The sequence below is a fragment of the Belonocnema kinseyi genome, chromosome 1 (assembly GCF_010883055.1).
Source record: "Belonocnema kinseyi isolate 2016_QV_RU_SX_M_011 chromosome 1, B_treatae_v1, whole genome shotgun sequence".
In the NCBI taxonomy this organism is placed as follows: Eukaryota; Metazoa; Arthropoda; class Insecta; order Hymenoptera; family Cynipidae; genus Belonocnema; species Belonocnema kinseyi.
Window position 1 is genome coordinate 71,140,307 of NC_046657.1, and position 16,269 is coordinate 71,156,575.

The 16,269-nt window shown below is 23.6% G+C and overlaps 2 protein-coding genes across 2 annotated transcripts in view; one reads left to right on the top strand and one right to left on the bottom strand.

Annotated features, from left to right (window-relative positions):
• LOC117173966 (trafficking protein particle complex subunit 11) overlaps window positions 1-9,884 on the bottom strand; it is a 79,450-nt gene extending 69,566 nt beyond the window's left edge. Inside the window, exons 1-4 of the mRNA XM_033362626.1 lie at window positions 9,761-9,884; window positions 6,402-6,603; window positions 6,157-6,326; window positions 725-910 (exon numbers count right to left, since the gene is read on the bottom strand). Coding sequence (XP_033218517.1) covers window positions 725-910; window positions 6,157-6,326; window positions 6,402-6,590 — 545 coding nt within the window. The 5' untranslated portion in view covers window positions 6,591-6,603; window positions 9,761-9,884. The remainder of the gene's footprint in view (window positions 1-724; window positions 911-6,156; window positions 6,327-6,401; window positions 6,604-9,760) is intronic.
• Window positions 9,885-10,021: 137 nt separating this feature from the next.
• Window positions 10,022-16,269, top strand: part of LOC117176914 (lymphokine-activated killer T-cell-originated protein kinase) — a 22,445-nt gene continuing 16,197 nt past the window's right edge. The window contains exons 1-2 of the mRNA XM_033367342.1: window positions 10,022-10,252; window positions 13,153-13,386. Coding sequence (XP_033223233.1) covers window positions 10,147-10,252; window positions 13,153-13,386 — 340 coding nt within the window. The 5' untranslated portion in view covers window positions 10,022-10,146. The remainder of the gene's footprint in view (window positions 10,253-13,152; window positions 13,387-16,269) is intronic.

Here is a 16,269-nt window from a genome sequence, read left to right on the forward strand (position 1 = left end):
ATAGAGGTCCAAGGAGATTATGTTGAAAAATAAAAAAAAATTTACCCAAAAAAAATTGTTTTTATACTTCATTCTAAGGACTTATTGAACTACCCTCGTATTTTATTTTGGTTTAAATCTTTTTTTTTGAAAACTTATCTTCTTAGTTTAAAATTCAACTATTTCAGTATTTGGAAAACAAAAATATTTGGTTAGAAATAAAATTATTTATTTGAAAAATGAAGAACTTGGTGGAAAATTAACTTTTTTAATTAAAAATTCATAATGCCGGGTGGAAAATTAAATTTTTTTCTCGAAAATTCATGTTGTTTTGTTGAAAAATCGTCTTTTTAGGTATAAAATTCAAATATTATAGTTGAAATTCAACTATTTTAGAAGTAAATTTAATTATTTGTTTCAAAATTAATTACTTGGTTGAAAATTCACTCTTTTTCTTTAAATTCATAGTTTCTTCTTTTTGGCTGAAGATTCCACTATTTTGTTTAAAAAATTTTTTTTCTTAGCTTAATTCAACGAGTTTAAAAGTCGTTTTTTTACAATTATTTTTAAAAATTGAAAATGGAATAATTTATTTTCGGTCTAAGGCATTTTTTTAAATTTGAAAATTCAATTATTTGGTAGAAATGAACTTGTTTGTTGAAAATTCATAATTTCAGAGAGAAAATTTGTTTTTATTTTTGTTTAAAATTAATTTTCTAATCTAAAAGGATCCTAAAATTGATACCTAGTAATATATCCCATCAAATGATCTCCATGAGGTAAAATATACAAAGATTTTGCTGGAACTTCACAAGCCGTATATAGAGCAGTAGCTCTTTCAGTTGCGAGGACATCTTCTGTTCCTGGAGGAGCTGCATGTCTCTGAATTAAAACTATCGCTATTTTCGTGTTTCTTCCTTCCAAGGCGGCTCTGAAATTAAATCAAGATTAACATTAATTCACTAATTTCATTTCAAATCAATTTTAATTTCAATCTTTAAAAAAAAGTTTTTTTATACGAAATTTAAATGTATCAAACTTCAGCGTCGAAATTGTTCTCAAAATAGAAAAAATTGGGAATAATAGGGAAATCAAATTTGTTATTTAAAATTCATTTATCGGTATCGTATTAGATTCCATAAAAATTGCCTTGAAGTTGTGTTTCCAAGCTGAAAAATCAAATTTTTGGGGGGAAAATTGACTTTTAAAACCGAAAAGATAAATTTAAAAAAAAGTTTCTGCTGAGAAAGAAGATTTTTTAACAAAAAGATGAATTTTCAATCCAAAAAGATACATTTTTAGCAAAACAATTCAATTTTCTACGAAAAAAATATTTCTTTTGTACAGAATAGTTGAATTTTCAATAATATAATAAAATTTTTAATCAAACTGATAAATCTTCATCCTACAAAAATTAATTTTTAAGCAAATAGTTTAATTCCCAAAGAAAAAATAATTATCAATCAAACACTAGCATTCACAACCAAATAGTTGAACATTCTAATAAAAGGGCCGAATTTTCAACATAATCAGTTTAATTTTAGAACAAAAACATTTATTTTCTTATAAAAGAGATACATTTTCAACGAAAAAGTTGACATTTAAACCCATAAACATTCATTTTTATCAAGAAAACTAATTTTCAATTATAAAAGATGATTTTTCAATAAAAAAGTTGAATTTTCGACCAAAAAAGATTAATTTTCAACTTTTTTTGAATAGTTGATTTTTGAAACAAAAAATTAATTATCAACCAAAGAGTTGCATTTAGAGCCAAATAATAGAACTTTGAAGGGACAGAGACGAATTTTGAACAAAATAGTTCGATTTCAAATAAGAAAGAAAACTTTTCAACAATAAAAGGAATGTTCAATCCAGAAGGACGAATTTTTTATTAAAAAATGGCAGAATTATAAAAAATTAATTTTTAACTTAAGAAAAACGAATTTTCAACAAAATAGTCCACTTTTTAACTTATAAAATTAATTTTCAGATAAAAACAATGAATTTTCTACCAAGAATGGAATAGTTCAATTCTCAGTTTAAGGTAATAGATTTAAGAAAAAAATCAATTTCTCAACAAAATAGTTTAACTTTTAAATAAAGGAATGCATTTTTAACTAAAAAAAAAGATGCATTTTAAACGAAAAATGGAAAATTTTCTACTAGAAATGAGACAAATTATCAACTTAAAAAAGCAATTTTTCAATCAAAACCCGAATATAGCAATATTTTATGTTTAAACAAATCATTTTCAATAATAAAAAAAGAATTTTCAATAAATTAGATTAATTTTATACTAAAGAAAAGTCGAACACTTAAATTTTCAGTTAAAAAAATTAATTTTCAACGAAAAAAAGCCAATTTTTAACAAAATAGTTCGATTTTCAACGAAAAATGGAATAGTTAATTTTTCAGTTAAAGAATTAATTTAAAAAAACTCGAATTTTCAACGAAATAGTTCAATTTTCAACGAAAGAGTTGACCTTCAAACCAGAAAAGAAAAATTTTCAAGAAAAAAGTTAATTTTCAACTAACAAAGATTATTTGTCAATAAAAAGATGAACTTTTGATCCAGAAGATCGAATTTGTATCCAAAAAGACGAATTTTCTAATGGAAAAGAGAAATTTTGGTCTTTTTTGAATAAATTTTGTTATATTTGAATTTTGCAACCAAAAATTAATTATCTACCAAAAAATTGCACTTTAAACCAAATAATTTAATTTTCTAATAATAGAAACGAATTTTTAACAACAAAAAAAACTTTCTACTAAAAAAGATTACTTTTTAGCAAAATAAATGAATTTTCACCAACAACAAAAACAATCACTTTCTTTCAAAAGAGATACAATTTTTAACAAAAAGATGAGCGATCAATTCAGAAGATTTAATTTTTTATCAAAAAAGATTAACTAAGAAAAAAGCAGTTGAAATTTTCACCCAAAAAAGATTACTTTTTAAGGGAAAAGTTGAATTTTTAAGGAAAGAGTTACATTTTCAACCTATAAGAAATAAGTTAAATAAATAAAATCTAATAAAAATTTCATAAAATAGTTGTATTTTCTACCAAAAAAAGGTTTATTTTCAACAAAATAGTTCAATTTTCAACTGAAAAGTTAAATTTTTAACGTATAAAGATTTATTTTAAACCAAACATTTAAATTTAAAAAAAATTATTTATCAACCAAATAGATGCATTTACAACCAAATAGTTAATCTTTCAAGTAATAGGGACGAATTCTGATCAAAAAATTTGATTTTTCAACCAAAAAAGATTAATTGCAAAAAAAACGGTTTGAATGTTCAATCTAAAAAGATAAATTTTCAACCGAACGGTCCAAATTTAAAAAAAAATCTAAAATCTGAAAGGAAAAAATTAAAAAAAAAAGACAAATTTAAAAAAAAACAGTCAAATTTTCGATGAACAAAGATGACACTTTAACAAAATAGGAGAATTTTGAATAAAATAATTAAATTTTCAAAAAAAATAGAAATTAAATAAAAATATGAATTCTCAAAAAAGTGAATTTTCAATAAAAAAAATTTGAGTTTTCAACTAAATATGTAGTTGAATCTTCTACCAAAATAATAAAATTTACACCCAAAAAGACGAATTTTCAATAAAACCGTTGAACTTTTAACCAAAAAAAGACTAATTCTCAAGGAAAAATGTAATAGTGAAATTTTTTTTACTAAGAACGATCAGTTTTTAGACAAAAATAGAATAGCTGAATTTCCAGGTCAAAAAAGTAATTTTCAACTAAGAAAATTAATTTACTAATAAAAATACGAAATTTCAAATAAAAACATAAATATTCTACCAAATGCAGAATAAAATATAGACACACTTTGATTTTAAAAACCTCGAAAAAAAGAATTTTGAACAAAAAAGGTTAATTTTGAACTATGGAAACACATTTTTAACTGAAAAAAATGTTCAAACAGAAGTGGACGAGTTAAATTTTCAGCTAAAAAAATAAATTTGAAAAAAAGTTCCACAAAATTAATTAATTTCAAATTTTAGAAACGCATTGTCAACTAAAAAAGATAAATTTCAAACTAAAAATGGCATACAGCATTAAAAATTAAAAAATAATTTTTTAACATAACATTTCTGTAATTAGAAGTTAAATTATTTTTATTTTAAATAGTCTAGGCATCCTTCAAAAGCTTTAGAACTTTATTTCAAAACCTTAAAAAATCTAGAAGTGGTTTTAAATTTTTCCAAATTCAAAATCAATTTTGAGTTTTTTGTCAGAACTTTTAAATATATTTCAAAATGAATTCAATTTTTTCTATAACTTTTAGAAAATCGTGCAAATTACAAAAAAACATTAAATTTGAATTTATAAATAACAATAGAACATTTATTATTTGTAAAAATATTCGAGTAATATTAAGAGATATTTAGAAGTTTTAAAAAGATTCGAATTAAATTTAGAACTTGAAATAATTTGAAATACTTACAGCCGAATTTAAAAAAAATTAGATTTTTGTAGATTTCAAACAAAAATTTAGAATTTTTTTAAGAATTGTGAAAGACTTCAAACGAATAAAAAATTTTCTTAAGATTCTTAGGAAAATTGAAAATCATTTTTGACTTTCAAAAATTATGGAAGACTTTTTTTTAATTTGCAGGATTTTAAAAAATTGTAGGAAAATTTCGATTAATTTAAAAATATATTTAGAAGTTCTGAATGTTCAACTTCAAATGCTTTTGATTTTTAATTGTTTAACTCTTGAAAACTGCACTTGAATTATTTTAAAAAACTGTCAAAATCGAACTTGGGCAGATTTTTCTTCTGAAAATTTGTAAAATTCCCGGTTTCCTGGTCCGGCAGCCACCCTGTTTTTTATTTTTAAAAATCTTCGATTTTAAAAACTTCTAATTTCTAATTTTTTAACCTTTAAAACTGTATTTTAAAATTATTTTAAAAACGGTTGAAATCAAAGTTGGACAACATTTTTATTTTAAAAATTTGCTAAAATTCCCGGGCAGAAAATAAATTCTCTGTCATTTTCCGGTTTTCCAGGTTTCAATTAGAATAAATTTTCAATTAGGAAGATGAAATCTTAAATAAGAAGAATAATTATCTACCAAAAAGATGAATTTTCAATACAAAAATCTTAACCAAAAATAGAATACTTAAATTTTCCTGTTAAAAAAAAGAAATTAATTTTCAAACAAGAAGTTTTTTCACCAAAAAAGATGAGTTTTCAATAAAATACAAGCATTTTTAACCCAATTTTTTAATTTTGTAGTCATGCAGATGAATTATCCGTAAAAAAGGTTTAATTTTCAACGCGAAAATATAAATTTTCTACTGTAAAGACGAATTTTCAACTGAAAACAATTGTAAACACAATGAGAATATTTACATTTTCTGTATGAAAAAAATTAATTTACAAATAAGAAGTTTTTTTACCAAAAAATACGATTTTTAAAAATAATAAAAGGATTTTCAACTTTTTTTTTTAATTTTGTAGCCATAAAGAAGAAACATCCATAAAGAAAATTTAATTTTCAACGTGAAAATATAAATTTTCAAATAAGAATAATTTTCTACTAAAAAGACAAATTTTCAACTGAAAAAATTTTTCAACCCAAATGGAATACTTACATTTTTTGTTTGAAAAAAAATTAATTTACAAATAAGAAGTTTTTTTACCAAAAAATACGATTTTTCAATAAAATACAAGCATTTTCAACTTAATTTTTGAATTTTGTCGCCATAAAGACGAATTATCGATAAATAAAAAAGTTTAATTTTCAAGGCGAGAATATGAATTTTCAACAAAAGAGATTAAATCTCAGCGATAAATGTAATATTTCAACGAAAAAAGATTTTGAATTACAGTTATATTTTCAACCAAAGAAAAGAATATTCAAGAAATACAATAAATTCGTAATCAAATATTTTAACTTTCAACCAAATAGTTGAATTTTTAACCAAAAAAGGCTGAAATTTTCAATAAAAAAATACGAGAACTCAACAAAAAAAGGCGAATTATAAACAAAATGTTTGAATTTTCCATTAAAAAGATTTCTCAATCAAAATCTTTAATCCGAAAATTTGGCATTTGTTAGTTTTCGCCCTAAAAAATAGAATTTTTTATTATTAATTGGCTAAAAAAAGGAAATTCTTATGAACCAGGATTAATTTTTTTTAATTTACCGTAGGGCATGGACTCGGGATACACATTCCATTTTTTTTTCGTTCCACATTGGATCGTTCCAGTCCAGGTCGTAAAAAACGACAACAACAGCTGGAATCTCGTTCAAATATTTATTCATCCAGTTTCTTTTTAATATTCCTTTCGGTATATACCATTCATACGAATTTCGCTGAAAAATAATAATTTTTTCATGAAAAAATTATTGTATTTTGGGAAAATCACGGTTAAATTGAGAAATAAAAACCTTCGGTTTGACCGTGGGAAATTCATGAGTCTCAGACAGTAATTTATATTGAATAGCCGCACTGTCGGGACGACGATTATTGATAAAAGCATCCCATACGGATTTATGGATTGCATTTGATGTATCTAAACCAGTAATGGCTATAAAAGCCAATGGTCTGGCTGTTAATTCTCCTGGTAATTCAGACATTCTTCTTTAATTACTGAAAATTAAATTAGTATATCAAATATTATTTTTAAAATAGACAGAAATTTTAAACTTTGAATTATTTAATAACTAAAAAAGAATTTTCAAATAAGAAGATTAATTTTCTTTCGAATTTTCAACAAAATACATGAAGCTTCAATTGAAAAAGATCATTTTTTTGTTGCATAATTAATTTTGTACAAGAGAATACGAATTTTTAACCAAAGAGATACATTTTCTAACTGAAAAGACAAATTTTGAACAAAATGCATATCCATTTTAAAGAAAATATTATAATTTTCAATTAAAAAAAAAAAAACAGTTTAATTCCAACAAATAATACGAATTCTGAAATCAGTAGTTAAGTCCTCCATCAAAACTGATCAATTTTCAAAAGAAAATGAGTTTTCAACAACATAAATTGATTTTTAACTGAAAAACATATTTTTTTTCAACCTGAAATAGAACACTTAAATTTCTGTTTAAAAAATCCATGTTTAATCCAAAAAAAAAACGAAATTTCAACTAAAAAAAATATATTATGAAAAAAAGGAAGAATTTTTAACTCAATATATAAATTGTCAACAAAATATTTAAATTTTTACCCAAAGAAATGAGTTCTCAAATAAAATGATAAAACTTCAATAAAAAATATCAATTTTTAATAATATTCTTGTTTTTTCGAATCAAAAATATACATTTTCAACCAAAAATGGAATTTTAACCAAAGAAAAACGAATTTTCAACTAAAAAGTTAAATTTCAACCAAATATTTGAATTTCTAATAAAAATAGTTCAATTTTAAAACCTAAATTGGTAATTGAATATAAAAAAAGAATACTTAAATTTATAGTTATAAAAATTAATTTTTAATAAAAAGAAACGAATTTTCAACAAAATAGGTGAATTTTAAACCAAAGAAATGAAAAAGTTGAATTTTAAACCAAACAGAGGAATTTTCCTCTAAAAAAAAGTTTTGAACAAAAAATAAAATAATTCTTATCAACGAATATTTTCATTTTCAATCAAAAACATTTTAATTCTATCGAAAAAATATGAATTTTTAACCAAATGATTACATTTAAAAATAAAAAGATTAATTTTCTACAAAAAAATACCTATTTTCAAAAAAATACATGCATTTTTTACCAAAAAAAAAATGGAATAGTTAAATCTTCAGTTGAAAAATTAATAATCAATTTAAAAATTAGAACATAAGAGGTATAAATAAACCATAAAGATTAAATGTATACCAAAAAAGTCGAATTTTTAACCAAGTATTGAAATTTTCCACTGAAAAAGTTAATTTTCAACCAAATAGTGAAATTTTTAAGCCAGAAGATTAATTTTTATCGAAATTTATGCATTTTCAACCAAATAATTAATTCTTAACCAAAAAGATCAATTTTCAACCGAGAACATTCATTTTCTCCCAAAAAATTCATATTTAACACAATATATTAACTTTCAACCGAATAGTTGAATTTTCATTGAACAAATATAATTTCGAATAAAAAAAAAACACAATTTTCAACAAAAAAGTAAAATTTTCTTCCGAACAGGATGAGTTTTTAACAAAAACCGTTGAAATTTAAAGATAATATTCCAATACTTAACAAAGTATTTGAACTTTCAACAAAATAGTTGAATTATTAACTAAATATTTGAGGATTCAACCTTTAAACAAAAATATACAAATAGTTGAATTTTCAACCAGAAAGGATGCATTTTTAACCAAACGTATCAATTTTTATCAAAATAATTAAATTATCAATAAAATATTTAAATGTTAGACCAAATAAAACTTACAAAGACTTCTTGACTTCAATCTACAAAGATAAATTTTTAATCAAATAGTTGAATAATGGAAAATTTATGAAAATTGTCAAGCTTTCAATAAAATAATTGAACCTTACACCAAAAATAATTAAATTTTTAACGAAATAGTTAAATTAGTAAATAAATATTTGAATTTTTAACTTACAAAGAGGAATTTTTAATCAAATAATTGATACTTCAAGTTTAAAGGATTAATTTTTAACAAAAAATAAGAATTTTTATAAATTTTTTAGAATGTTTAAGAAAACAGTTAAATTTCCAACAAAACAATTTAATATTAGTAAAATTTAATTTAAAATTTAGTAAAATATAAAAATTTTACTAAAAAGGCTTTTTTTTAAATAGTTAAATTTGTAACAAAATAATTGATCTTTAAAACAAAATTAATTAAATTTAAAAAAATAGATAAATTACTAACTAAATATTTGAATTTTTAACATAAAAAGAGGAGTTTTCAACTGAATACTTGAATTGCCAATAAAAAAGGATACGTTTTTAACAAAACATATTAATTAGTAACAAAAAAGATGAATTAAAAAAAATTTGAACTTTAAAAAAAAATCAAATTTTCTACGAAGATAGCTGAATTTTCAACCAAAAGAGAAGAATTTTGAACAAAACAGTTGAATTTCCAACAAAAAACTTGAAATTAAAAAATATATATAATTAATTTTTCAACTTTGAATGTTTCATTTTCAACCCACCATGACAAATGCTAAATCAAATAGTTGAATCTTTATCCAAATAGTTGAATTTTCAACCAAAAAGAATTTAGTTTTTTTGAGTTGTCGAATTTTCAACAAAATAATTCAATTATAAACAAAAAACGAATTTACTTTTTTTTTTAAATTGTCGAATTTACAATAAAATAATAAAATTAAATTTCTGTTTAGCGAGAATACCTCGACCTTTCAAGACAAGAATGAAAATCTGTGGCTTTTTATTATTTATAAATTTAATAATAAAATGGAAGAAATAGAAAAAAATAAAATACAAGAACTAACAAATGAACAGATATTTAGGTTAGGTTTTCGATCTATTTAAATTTTTTAAATATAACTATAAATAAATACAAAATTCGATAAAATGAGAGAGATAACTTTTGATTTCTACGACTTCTATAAAAATTTCTCCTTCGCTTATAAAAAAAAGGAATAATTTAATTATATCAAATCGTCATAAATTCTCAAAATTCAAAATTATAGATTAAAATTACTCAAGTTCTTAAATCACAATAGAATTTGGAAAATTGCAGGAAAAATCAATTTTGTTCTGAAAAAATAACAAATATGTAAACTGTCAGGAATCTGTCAAATATGATTTTTTTAACTCACCGATTTAATTTTAATTTAAATCAGAATGTGACAATCCTGATCTAGCACCTTAATTCACTAAATTTACATTATAATTAACATTATACTTTATTTAACTTTATACACGAGTCTAAAATGCATAAAATGTAAAACAATATTTTTAGGTTAGGTAATCTGTCACGAATTCTGAAAGACGAAACGTCAGAATTGAACCGGAAGTTAATGAGTGTTTCGTGTTTGTTTACGTTTCGTTTCTAATATTTGTAATTTGAAAATTACAGTTGGAAACAGTTGACAGTTGGAAAATATTGATGCGTCAAGTAGAAAATCGCTCAAGTGTTCTATCCATTTTTCGAGAATTCGGATTCCAATTTGAGTGAAATTATTAGTTTAAAGGGGAAAGAATAATGGCAGAATTCAAGACTCCGAAGAAATACCAAACTCCGGAGAAACTGCCACCACCAATCAGAATTCCACCGTCGCCTTTTCTTCAAGAGTTAGGTTATGGTTGCGGTATGTACATTTTTCTCGAATATTTCTCTCGTTATTAGTCTAAATAACATGAACTTCTTAAAAAAATGTACATTTGTTGTAATTCTTATATACTTATGTTGCTTTTGGCATTTGGGTATTAATGTCCAGGAAAAAATTTGGGAATTTTGAAAATGAAGTTTTGCAGTCACCCTATACAATATTTGGTTGAAGGCCACTTATTATGAAAATTCTTTTTTTTTTTTTGCAATAATTGTTTAAATTTAACTCATTCATTTCTGCTGAATATTTAATTGTTTGGCTGAATATTAAACTTTTTTCCTAAAAAGCCATTCTTTTTATTGAAAAATTCAACTGGATTGTTGACAATTTAACTATTTTGGTAAAAAATGAATTTTTTGTTGAAAATTCATATTTTGATGTTGAAAATTGTTCTGTTTTTTGCATTATTTCTTGTAACTCAAAAAGTAACTTCCATTTTTGGTTGTAAATTTATCTTTTTTGGTTGCTAATTCGTTTTTTTTATAAAAGTAATCTTTTTTTGTTTAAAAATTCAATATTTTTTCGAAAATTGAATTGCTTTTTGGAAATTTTGATTATTTTAAAAAAGATTTAATTATTTTGTTCAATATTAAACTGTTTTGTTAAAGAGACATTCTTTTTATTTAAAAACTCAACTGTTTTGTTGCAAATTTTACTATTTTGGTGGAAAATTAACTTGGCTAAATTTCATATTTTTATGGTGAAAATGGTTTTTTATTGCTTTTTTTTAACTAAAAATGTAATTTTTTTATTTTTGTTGACAATTGATCTTTTTTAATTGCAAATTTGTCTTTTTTTGTATAATTTTTTTTTAATTCAATTATTTGGTGAAAAAGATCAATTATTTTGTTAAATAATAAAGTTTTTCATTAAACAGTAATCCTTTTTTATTTAAAAATTCAACTGTTTTGTTGAAAATTTAATTATTTTGGTAGAAAAATACATTTTTTTCGAAAATTTGTATTTTTATGGTGAAAATTGTCTTTTATTGCATTAATTTTTCTAACTGAAAATGTAACTTTTCCATTTTTTTAAATCGTTTTCTTTTTAATTGCAAATTCGTCTTGGTTGACATAAAACTAATCTTTTTTCTTCGAAAATTGAATGATTTGGTTAAAATTTTAATTATTTCGTTAAAAATGTAATTTTTTTAAATAGTGAATGGTTATGTTAAAAAGTCATCCTTTTTGTTTTAAAATTTAACTAATTTTTTGAAAATTGAACTATTTTGGTAAAAGATAAACTTTTCGGAGACAATTCATATTTTGAAGTTGAAAATTCGTTATTATTATTATTTCTTTTTTTATTGGAAATTTGCAATTGATATTTTTTATTTGAAAATTCTTCTTTTTTGGTATAAAACTAATCTTTTTTCTTTGAAACTTTAATTATTTCGTTAAAAATGTAATTACATTTTTGAATAGTAAACGGTTTGTTTAATAAGTCGTCTTTTATTTACAAATTTAACCATTTTTTTCAAAATTGGACAATTTTGTTTGAAAATGAACCTTTTGTTTAAAATTCATATTCTGATGTTGAAAATTCTTTTTTTTTTCTATAATTTTATAAACTGAAAAAGTAATTTTTTCGTTTGAAAATTAAATTATTTGATAAAAAATTTAATTATTTTTTGAAAATTTATTTTTTTTGTTGAATATTGAACTGTTTTGTTAAAGAATCATCGTTTTTATTTAAAAATTGAACCGTTTTGTCGAAAATTTAACTAATTTGTGAAAAAAAATAACTTTTTATCAAAAATTCCTATTTTAATGTTAAAAATTAAACTATTTCTTTGAAAACTGTTTTTCTTTTGTCTCAAACTAATATTTTTTGGCTGAAAATACCATTATTTTTTTGAAAATTTAATTTTTTTTTAATGGTCAACTGGTTTGTTGAAAATTCAACTATTTTGTTAGAAAATTAACTTTTTCTCGTAACTGTTTTGTAGAATTTTTTTATAGAGAATTATTTTTGTTTAATGAAAACTAATCTTGTTGATTGAAAATTCAGTTATTTCGTTACAAATTCAACTATTTTGTAAAAATCTTGTCTTTTTGACTTGAAAATTCGACATTTTTGATAGCATTTTTTTATTTATTTAATGAAAAATCTCTCATGGTTAAAAATTCAATTCTTGTTGAAAATTCGTCTATTTGATTTAAAAATTAATCTCTTTTGGTAAAATGTCATTTTTCTTCTATTAAAACTGCAACTGTTGATTGAAAATGTATCTATTTTGGTTGAGGATTTAACTATTTTGTTGAATAATTTACCTTTTTGGTTCAATTTTTGGGTTCAAAATATGCGTTTTTTTAAAAAGAATTTGTGGTTCAATTTCAAAGATTTACAGCGGAAAATCTTTCAATATTTAATATTATCAATTGAATATTCTTCAGTTTTTAATGTGTATAATTTTGAATCATATATATTAAATATATTTTTTTTAATTTTAAGTTTGAAGATTTACAATTGAGTACTGTCGAATTTTAAAAATTTATAAATGCAGATTGACGACTGGACCGGGAAACCGGGAATTTTTTGAGACAGGAGATTGACAGTAAATTAATTTTTTTACTGGGAATTTTACAAATATTTAGAAGAAAAATCTGCCCAAGTTCGATTTCAACAGTTTTTAAAATAAGTAGTATTCAATACAACTTTTTTCAATTCAAGTTTGATTCAATTTCAATTTTTGCGTTTAAAATGTCAGAAAAAAATAAAATAATTTTAAAAATTTAGAAATTTGTTAATAGTTTCTGCAATTTAGAGATTTGAAAATAATATCGTGGATATTTTTAAAAATCTTTCAACTGCAAAATGGATAGAAATTTATTTTTCACTTAGCGGCATTTAATTTAATTAAATTTGTTTCTCACTAGGAGTTCAAGTTTTCACTCTCGAAAGATCGCCAAAAGTTGGTTGCGTTAGATCGCCCTGGGCAGTGAAAAAAAGAAATAAGAGGATAAACGATCCGAAATACAGCGAGAGAATAAAAGGAGAAGCTTCAATTCTTCGGAAATTAAATCATCCGAATGTAATTGGCTTTAGGGGATTCGCAAGTGGATCGAGTGGAGAACCTTGTCTCGTTATGGAAAAACTCGACGCATCTCTCGGTAATAATTTATAATAATTTTGAACAATAATTTAAATTATACTTTTTTATTTTCTCCCTTTCTGTGTTAGGTAATTAAAAAAGTATATTTTCAGCCATTTTTTTATATTATATTAATTTCTAAAAAATAAATTAACACTGTCATATTTTTATTGTCCAAAATTGCAGGATTTTCAATAGCGAATTTATAAAATTGAATGAATTTCCATTTTTAATCGTTAAAATTTAAGAACTTTTGATTGTAAATTTCGAAAATGAATTTCAATTCTAAATCTAACAAAATGAAAAATTTTCGAATGCGAAGCATCTAAATTGCAACATTTTTTATCATAAAAATTAAAATTAGGATATTTTATTATTGTAAAAAGTAAAAATAAAAAATCTTTAACTTTAACGATCTACATTTCGGAGTTCTACAATTTTAAAGTGTGATAATCAAAAGTTCTTGAATTTTCAAAATATGTTATCTGGTAAATTTTTTGGGTGGATCAATTTTGCAGTTTTAAATTGCAAATTCTTTAACTTTGAAGAGTAATAATGGAAAAACTTTTAATTATAATTCATAAAAATTACAGAATTTCAAATTAAAAAATTTTAAACTTGTACATTTTTAATTGTAAATTTTCAAAATTACTGAATTTAATTTTGAACATTTACATTTCGAATTATTACAATTTTATATACTTATATTTTAAAGTTTTGTAGTTTGCCAAATTTTTTGGGAATTTTTCAGTTTTGAAGATGACAATTGAAAATTCTTCAAGTTTTACGATTTGCCATTTAAAATTCTTTATTTTTAAGATACGCTCTTTCAAACTCTTCAAATATGAATCATAAAAATTACAGAATTTTTAAATTATGAAGATCAAAAATTAAATTTTTTTATTCTAAATTTTCCAAATTGATGAAATTTAAAATGTAAATCATCAAAATTAAAGAAATTTTAATAGTGAAACTTAAATAAATTTTCCAAATTAAAAACTCTTTCATTCTTAAAATAACTACAAAATTCTTAACGTTTCATGATTTTGGCAATCAAAAGTCAACTTTCAATGGCAAATGTTCCAAAATGAAGGAATTTCGAATATAAATGATAAAAATTACAGAATATTTAATCGTAAACCTTCAAACTTGCATAATTTTTCATTGTAAATTTTCCTAATTGAAAACTCTTCAATTTCAAAGATTTACAATTTAAATTTCGAGAAATTTGAAGATTTGAAATAAAAAATTCCTTTATTTGAATATTAAAATTCTTCAATTTTAAGGTGTATAAATAAAAATTCCTACATTTGTTATTTTAAATCTAAATCTTGAAAATTGAATAATAAAATCAGAGTTTTTAAAAAGAAAAGTACATCATTGTCTTTAATTTAAAATGATTTTCTTCAAATTTTGAAGATATTTCGGGTTTCACTCGTGTAAAAAACTACGAACTGTTTGCCGACGTTTGGTGAACATTGCAGTTCAGATCTTCAGGGCTGACCTGAAACTGAGGAATCAGGTCATGATGTTCTTAGGTATACTTTCTACGTTGCCTGTGATTGGCCAGAGCGCCCCACCGTGGGGACTGGTCGAACTTGATTGGCCAATCAAGTCTTTAAAAAAAAAAAAATCCGGGAGAACGGAATGCCAAATCGGATTGGTATTATATCCATTGTCCCTATTGATATTATTAGGGTGTTTTAAGATTTCGATTGCTTCTCTATGTTTTCTTGGAAATTTGTTGTGTGCTTTTGCAATGATTGTTGTTTCATCAAATAAAATGTTGTGACCTGTTTCGATATGATGTTCAGCTGGTGCTGATTGCGTGAAGTGTTTTAGCCTGACTTTACTTTCATGTTCCTTCATACGTTGGCTCACCGCTCTCCCGGTTTCTCCAATATAGACTTTGCCACAAGAACAAGGGATTTTATATACTCCTGGATCACTGAAGGGTGCCTTTTTATCTTTAGGGTTATTGAGTAGTTGTCCTATTTTCGCAGGTGGTTTAAATATGGTTTGGATGTTGTGTTTGTTGAGAATTCTTCCTATTTGTTCTGTGACACCTTGGATGTAGTAATCGTTCTGTATTAGCATTTGTTTAACGTTTTGTAATTCCTTTTGTAAGTTATCTTTGTCTGTTATGGAGACATTTGTTTGGAGACATTTGGAGACGATTGTTTTTGAGATGGGTGATGGTGGGAGGAGGCATGTAAGTATCTGTTTGTATGCGTGGGTTTTCTGTAAACTTCATGTCCTAATGTGTTATCAGATTTTTTCTAAAACTAATACGTCCAAGAAAGGCAATTTTCCGTTTTGTTCTATTTCCATGGTGAACTGGATTTTAGGATGTAATTGATTGATAAAATCGAAAAACTTATTTAGTTTATCTCGTCCATGTCGCCAGATGACAAATGTGTCATCAACGTAATGGAACCAGAATTCTGGTTTAAGTTTGGCTTGGTTTAGATTTTTGTTTCTAGATGTTCCATAAAAACATTGGCTATTACAGGTGAGATAGGGGATCCCATTGCTGCCCCTGAGGTTTGTTCGTAGAATTGGTTATTGAACGAGAAGTAAGTATTATTGAGACATTGTTCTATCAAAGGTATAAGCTCGGAAGGGAAGTTTGTGAAAGATTGAATAATATTAATTGTATCTGAGATTGGCACTTTTGTAAAAAGAGATACTATGTCGAAACTCACTATGATGTCTTGGGGTTGAATGTGAATCTGTTGTATCTTTTTAATAAAGGCAAATGAGTTTTGGACGTGAGTGATGGAGTTTCCTGTAAAAGGAATTAGTTTTGCAGCGAGGAAACGTGCTAGGTTGTAAGTTGGTGAGTTTATTGCGCTGACGATCGGTCTGAGTGGAATGTTTTCCTTGTGGATTTTTGGGAGCC